Source organism: Haliotis rufescens, unplaced genomic scaffold, assembly GCF_023055435.1.
Source record: "Haliotis rufescens isolate VD_foot unplaced genomic scaffold, xgHalRufe1.0.p SCAF_18, whole genome shotgun sequence".
NCBI classification, from domain to species: domain Eukaryota; kingdom Metazoa; phylum Mollusca; class Gastropoda; order Lepetellida; family Haliotidae; genus Haliotis; species Haliotis rufescens.
The window spans coordinates 7205438-7213013 of NW_025963868.1; the positions used below are offsets into that span (position 1 = coordinate 7205438).

A 7576-nucleotide genomic window follows, 5' to 3' on the forward strand; every position below is an offset into this window, starting at 1 on the left:
TGACGCACTCAGCAATATTCCAGCTATATGATGATGGTCTGTAAAATAATCGAGTCTGGACCAGACAATCCAGTGATTGACATTATAAGCATCGATCCACGCAATTGGGATCGATGACATGTATGAACCAAGTCAGCGAGCCTGACCACCCGATCCCGTTTGGCGCCTTTTACGACAAGCATAGTCATCTTTTACGGTAAGCATGGGTTGCTGAAGACCTTAAGATTCTACCCCGGAATCTTAACGGGTACATACTCACATCTTTCACCATGTTTTAGATTGTAAAGTTTCTTACATTTTATAACGATTGACGTTTGACGGCGAGGCATCCACAGACAGAAAATACAATTTTACCAAACCAATGAAATAGGGAAAGAATATACTCTGCTGTCTTACATTGTAGTCGTTTCATAATGGACAACTAGACGTTGTATATTACTTGTCGGTTCATAACAGATCAAATATTCATAAATATTATGAATTTAGTAATCTGTTTAACAGTAGAAAAGCAGGAACAAATGCTTACCGTTTTCTCGAACACCTGGTTTCTTCACAGATTTTTAGTGATCCATTCATATTATTTTCATCTACTTCTCTAGCGTTGACGTTTTATATAGAAAAGCTTAATGCTTTCCGTTCCAAAAGTTTCTAAACATCTGTTAAATATGCACATATAATCATTAACTTACAGGGTTAGTCCAGCGGAACCTTTCACACCACGCAGAGACGTACTCCCACAGGCCTGATGTCTGACATAGACTCGTCTTGTACGTTTTCTTGTCACAGGAAATAAAGTCTGATTGGCATGTGTAATTTGTCACAGCTCCCTGGCGATGATGCTTTGACACTTTGGCTGATCCAAACACATCTGGTGGTTCACCACAGTCCCTGGTGTAATCACGTGAAAAATAGAACATAGGATTTTACATATCGGTCTACCAATCTTCAGACATTGTATCTTTTGTCATGATTCTGATGTTGACAAATTCTTAACAGCAGACTTTTCCGTGAAACACTGCCTGAGCACCAACCTCTTCTCAGTAGCAATTGGGCATATTGTTTTCAAATAATAGATTTAAGTTTCAAGCGTTATCATGCACCAAGGGTGTCTGTGATCAATTTAAATCAGAACTAAAGTTTGCTCTGCCCTGAACTATTATCATCCTCGTGCTTTATCTATAACTGTCCAGGGCAAAACTATTTGCTCTGCCCTGAACTATTATCATCCTCGTGCTTTATCTATAACTGTCCAGGGCAAAACTATTTGCTCTGCCCTGAACTATTATCATCCTCGTGCATTATCTATAACTGTCCAGGGCAAAACTATTTGCTCTGCCCTGAACTATTATCATCCTCGTGCTTTATCTATAACTGTCCAGGGCAAAACTATTTGCTCTGCCCTGAACTATTATCAACCTCGTGCTTTATCTATAACTGTCCAGGGCAAAACTATTTGCTCTGCCCTGAACTATTATCAACCTCGTGCTTTATCTATAACTGTCCAGGTGCAAAACTGTACTTTATTACACTATCCATCGGGGTAGACCAAACTTTAATATTTTTCTAAGGTGTCGAACTTAAGACTAACTTTGTGTTTTGTTAGAGATTGGTATGGAAGGAAATCTGCACTGAGGTGTGCCCTCAATTTAAAATCCATCTAACTAACTGACGGGGTGTTCCACCGAATTGCCTATGCCCTTACGTTAAGAGTAATATATCTTCGTTTAAAACACAAAACACCACTAATACACAATACAACACCATTAATAGGTCACATTTCATTGTCCGTTATGTGTGTGGTTATGCATACACCTATGCAGCAATAAACAGGTCACATTTCATTGTCCGTTATGTGTGTGGTTATACATACACCCATGCAGCAATAAACAGGTCACATTTTATTGTCCGTTATATGTGTGGTTATGCATACACCAATGCAGCAGTAAGCAGGTCACATTTCATTGTCCGTTATGTGTGTGGTTATACATACACCCATGCAGCAATAAACAGGTCACATTTCATTGTCCGTTATATGTGTGGTTATACATACACCCATGCAGCAATAAACAGATCACATTTCGTTGTCCGTTATATGTGTGGTTATACATACACCCATGCAGCAATAAACAGGTCACATTTCATTGTCCGTTATATGTGTGGTTATACATACACCCATGCAGCAATAAACAGGTCACATTTCATTGTCCGTTATGTGTGTGGTTATACATACATCCATGCATCAATAAACAGATCACATTTCGTTGTCCGTTATATGTGTGGTTATGCATACACCCATGCAGCAGTAAATAGGTCACATTTTCATTGTCTGTTCTGCGTGTGGTTTTGCATAAACCTATGCAGCAGTAAACACGTCACATTACATTGTCCGTTATATGTGTGGTTATGCATAAAACCATGCAGCAATAAACAGGTCACATTTCATTGTCCGTTCTACGTACGGTTATGCATAAACTCATGCATAATAGCATTTTATCACTTGGCTGGGCCATACTAACATGTGCCGAAGTTCGGTGTCGCTGGTTATTTAGTTGAGGAATTTGAGGAATTTTCTGCTGTACAGATTGCAACTTTGTTTCTGCCACAACTGTAAGCAGACTGCAGCAACAAAATGGTGTGCCAACCAAGCTTATCGGGCTACATGATCCCGTAAACCCACATGAATCGACAGCCTGGGGCGTGATTTGCCGTCGCCGTTGTACGAACATGGCGGAGCAAAGGGCAACAGTGACAGTTTGTAATATTACGCTGAGCAACAAATGTACACGTGGTTATGAAACGTTTCAAGTATTGCTCATTCCTTTGTCGAGAGAGACACAATTCGTAGGGCACGAACGCCCACCTCGGACAATTTTGTGACTGTTTTGGCAGGACAGTGGTTTGAGAGAAATTGAAATATAGACACTTTCCCCGAAAATAGATGTGGATGCGCCGTTTTGCTTGAGCGTAATGAACGAACGATGTTACCAGCGTCATGACGTCATTCCATTATGACAAAACTCAAAAAGTGTACTTCATCGCAGGATAAAGTACAATAGGTGCCTTTGATCATTTAAAGAATCAATATGGCGCCTTAGTGTGGCGTTAAAAAACAAACGAACAAATCACTCACCTTGCCACCCTGTTGTACGACCAAGACAGTCCGCACATCTGAACTCGGGGGAACCTCGCACGCTGAATCCCAGAACTAGACTGAAAGGAAATAAATATATTCATGATGATGTGCACATGGTGATAACCCAGCTAACAATTTCACGTTGTGACAACGTTGTGATAACGTTGGGGATATTACGTCTAGATAACGTCATGGCCTAACGTTGTGTTACGTCATATTCATATGAACGTTGTGATAACGTTGTATTGTACGTTGTGGGAACGTTGAATATCACGACGTTGTGGGAACTCTGTATTTTACGTTGTGGTAATGTTGTATTTAACGTTTTGACAATGTTATAATATTGCGTCCCTACAACGTTATTCTGTGTACTACCATGGACGTTGTCACAACGACGTGAAATAACTTTGTGTTACAAGGATGAAATACGTTGTGACAACGTTATCTCATTACCATTCCCAACAAAACGATGTAAAGACATCTCAAGACATGTTCCGGCAATATTTTAGAATATGCTTTAGTCACGTGGATGTGTATGATTCCAGATACCCTTTACCAATGTTTTGAAACCAGAGCGTCGAGTAGCCCAGTTAACAGCTAGGTCGTGTTTTGCTGACAATGTTCAAAATGTAAAAACACAACTGAGCTGTTAACAAGATACATATGACTATAACAAATAGTCAGACACCATTACCCTTTAGGCTTGTACTGCAGGAAACAAAATATGAATGGCAGACATGGTAAGGGGTTGACCATTTGATATTCTGCGGAGGATCGGTGCCTGGAAGTTTAGAAAGCAGATATATTGGGTATTTTGTTTGTTGTCTGGTTTACGACGCACAATATTCCATCTGTATGACAGTGGATATATTGGTTTTGTTGTTTGTTGACTGGTTTATACCGAAAAATATTCCAGCGATATAACAGTGGATATATTGTTGGTTTTTTTTGTTGGCTGGTTTGTACCGCACAATATTCCATCTGTATTACAGTGGATATATTGGTTTTGTTGTTTGTTGACTGGTTTATACCGCACAATATTCCAGCAATATGACAAAGGATATATTGGGTTTTTGTTTGTTGGGTAGTTTACGCCTCACAATATCCCAGCAATATTACGGTGGATATATTTTTTGGTTTATTTGCTGGTTTACGCTGCACAATATTCCAGCTGTATGACAGAAAACAAAATTATGACAGAATCAATGTTTTTGGTGATAATGTTCAGCAAACGTCGATGACGGCGGCCATTTCTCGCAATACACAAAAGATGATATCAAAATGGAAAAGCGACCCAAATAGAGGTCGTGACTCAAATTCCTGTTAACATGTTTATAATTACTTAGGTATTGAGTTGAGTTTTATTCATTACATGCACCATACCATACGAACATTTTCTATGAAAAGTTGTGTCCATTATAAATATTAATTTTAACAGGCTAACCTGTGCAATGCATATGTATGCTGTTAGTTATCAGGTTACATACACCAATTGGAGTTTATTTGTAGTTAATTCGGCTAAGAAAACATGAGTTATTCACAATCATATTCCGTTTCTCTCACATGCCGAAACTTACTTATGCCATAGCGCATGTGCAGTCAGTCGCTAGCAATTCCTTTGCCAAGATTACAACGCATGGTTTCATTCATGCACGCTTCGTAATGGTGGGATCTTAACTGAAGTTTTTTTCACATACATTCCGGATTCGCAACGACTTAGCTACTACCTAGTAACGAGGAAGTGGCCGTCACATGCAGTAACTTCTCGTAGCAAGCATAATGGCTCCTCGTCAGAAACGCAATTCGACAAACGAAGCTGCCATCGATGTACACAACCAAGATGGCCGGCCGGTCGGCCGTATCAACACGACTTCAGTCTAATTCTTCTGACGTTCGATATAAAGACAGACGAGATACCAGACAATAATCCGGACTCGGCAGCTAACGAAAATTCTCACGATCCTACCAACTGGTAAGTTGCTGAACTCCGAGAGCGCATCGCCTTGGGCATCGGAATTTTACACCTGCCAAATTCCATTTCAAGAAGACAACTCATTCCGTTTTACGCCAGGAAATGTAATTTATCCATCCGTCTCCCGGACTTCAGGTACCAGCCATGTCAGACAAGATTTTTGGAACATTCCTCATTCAATGGATATTCGAGATGTCGGAGAACGAAACGAAATTCCCAAAAAGGATCGAGAACGACTCAGCCTGTGACGTCACCAAGTGTCATGGCGGCGCCCACACAACCAGACTTGCAGAGTTTCGTCGCGACGGTTCCGGACGATGTTCATTGTGGCCCAAGTAGCATTCAAATGGACAATGGAGGATATGGACAATTACATCTGAAAACCACAAATGACATAGGGCTTCAGAAAGTCAAATCATCCTTGGCACCCAGAATGCTGCAGCAGACGAGGAACATCAATTTTGATGGTACAGACGCCCATGGACGGGCCTTTAACTTCCACCAGGGACAATCCATTTGCAAAAATTATAACGACAGAGGATGCACCCATCAACATGGGTTTGCTTGATATGCAAGAGAAACCATCGAAATATCAATGTCGTCCAGACAAGACATCCAAGAATTGGAAGTCCGATAAATGAGACCCGTGAAGATCCAGGATAGAATAGGTCTTCAGCAACCCATGCTTCCCGGAAAAGGCGACTAACAGGATCGGGTTGTCAGACTCGCTGACTTGTTTGATGCATGTCATTGTATCCTAATTGCGTGGATCCGGGGTAGAATAGGTCTTCAGCAGCCCAAGCGACCCAAATCTGCACAGCAAATCACGGGGCCTTGGACGACTGTGTCCACCCGTGTCCCCTATATCGTCAAGAAAGAAAGCCACAAGAGACTTTCAAATACTTTCTGAATACGTGCTGAAGAAATCTAACACCTAACGCTTTAATGAAATATGATGTCATCATTAGGTGAAACGTACATGCCAACGTTCACCTTCAACCTGGGCAGTCGGGTAGCTTAGTGGTTAAAGCGTTCATTCGTCACGCCGAAGACTCGGGTTCGATTCACGACATGGGTACAATATGTGAAGCCCATTTCTGGTGTCCCCCGCCGTGATTTTGCTGGAATATTGCTAAAAAGTGGCGTAAAACCATACTCACTCACCTTCAACATGGACATCCAATGTAACGTCAAATGTAAACTCACTCACTCAACCTGGCAATTTAGGTAGAGAGGTTTACTGCGCCACATGTATATTTAAAACATAACAAAGTTTAGAACACTAATTAGTCATATACCAATTATTGCATGACATTTTGAAATTCCCGTGAAGATTCGCGGTAGATTAGGTCATCAGCAACCCATGATTGCCCTAAAAGGCGACTACGCTTGTCGTAAAAGGCGATTAACAGGATCGGCTGGTCAGGCTCGCTGACTTGGTTGATGCATGTCATCGTCCGAATTATGTGGATCGATGCTCATGATGTCAATCACTGGATTGTCTGGTCCAGACTCGATTATTTACAGACCGCCGTCATATAGCTGGAATATTGCGGAGTGCGGCGTTAAACAACAAGCCAACCAGCCTATTCCTGCAAGCATGGGTTGCTGAAGACCTATTCTAACCCTGATCTTCACGGGTCCAGCACAGAATTACGGGTTCACAGCTGCATCATATACAGATCCATGTTACATCTACGGAGCATCATCAACTGAAACACATGAAATGATTACCTTTGGCCAGCGTTTCAGGTTATCAAGTCGAGAGACGACGTCAAGAGGGGTAATGCCGTCACTTCGTTGGCTACACACTTTTGTTTCTAAGTCGAAGTTGAACGAAGCACAGAATGACGATGCAAGGCATTCAGCAGCGCATTTGAACACAGTCAGGGAAGTCATTTTTTTGTATGTACGAGTTTTCTGGACTGTGAGTACATCAGAACACGGGGTGCCGGTACCGGTCACAGTCAGGTGTATCAGTAGTACAGCAGCAGGAAGTGGAACGGCTGCCATGTCGGCTCGTCTGGTGTGATCAAGTAAGCGCTGTGCGGGACGGATGCAGGCTCGGCTAAATTAACAAGTGGGTGGAATCACATGTTTGCAACAATCCAATTAGCTTTCTGCACTAAAATGTTGTTGGCTAAATACATCTTCCCGAGGCAAGAGAGTTAACTGACTATAAAAGTCCAATTTCCACCCTTGCCGAACTAGGCTGGTATTGTGGAGTAACATTTTGGCTGGACTTAACGAGTCTATGCATAGTCCAATCAAAATCGCGCACCGAAATCGAAATCCGGTTCGTAAAACTGTCATGCAGAGTTCGGTCGATTGCAGGATTTGCACAGCATGTGCACCGCCAACTCGTTGTCAACAGATATTTTTCAAGCCTTTTCAAGTTTTAAATCAAGGTGCTCACGTGATTTGATGCACTTCGCGATGTAAGATCCGTTTTATTACAATATAGATCTTGA

The 7576-nt window shown here is 41.6% G+C and overlaps 1 protein-coding gene across 1 annotated transcript; it reads right to left on the reverse strand.

The window, feature by feature from the left end:
• Positions 1-680: 680 nt before the first annotated feature.
• Positions 681-7322, reverse strand: LOC125381591. The gene is made up of 3 exons (XM_048398655.1): positions 6840-7322; positions 3131-3210; positions 681-888 (listed from the first exon to the last, which is right to left on the reverse strand). The coding sequence occupies exons 1-3, from the start codon at positions 7116-7118 to the stop codon at positions 681-683; spliced, it is 567 nt and encodes a 188-aa protein (XP_048254612.1). The 5' UTR covers positions 7119-7322.
• Positions 7323-7576: the final 254 nt, after the last annotated feature.

What these genes read in the sequence shown, in the direction of transcription:
- LOC125381591 (XM_048398655.1), bottom strand. Translation starts at nt 7,118, where the DNA reads ATGGCAGCCGTTCCACTTCCTGCTGCTGTACTACTGATACACCTGACT. An exon ending in ACCTGAAACGCTGGCCAAAG is followed by an intron (nt 3,211 to 6,839) that starts GTAATCATTTCA and finishes ATTTCCTTTCAG; the next exon opens with TCTAGTTCTGGGATTCAGCG. An exon ending in TCGTACAACAGGGTGGCAAG is followed by an intron (nt 889 to 3,130) that starts GTGAGTGATTTG and finishes TGATTACACCAG; the next exon opens with GGACTGTGGTGAACCACCAG.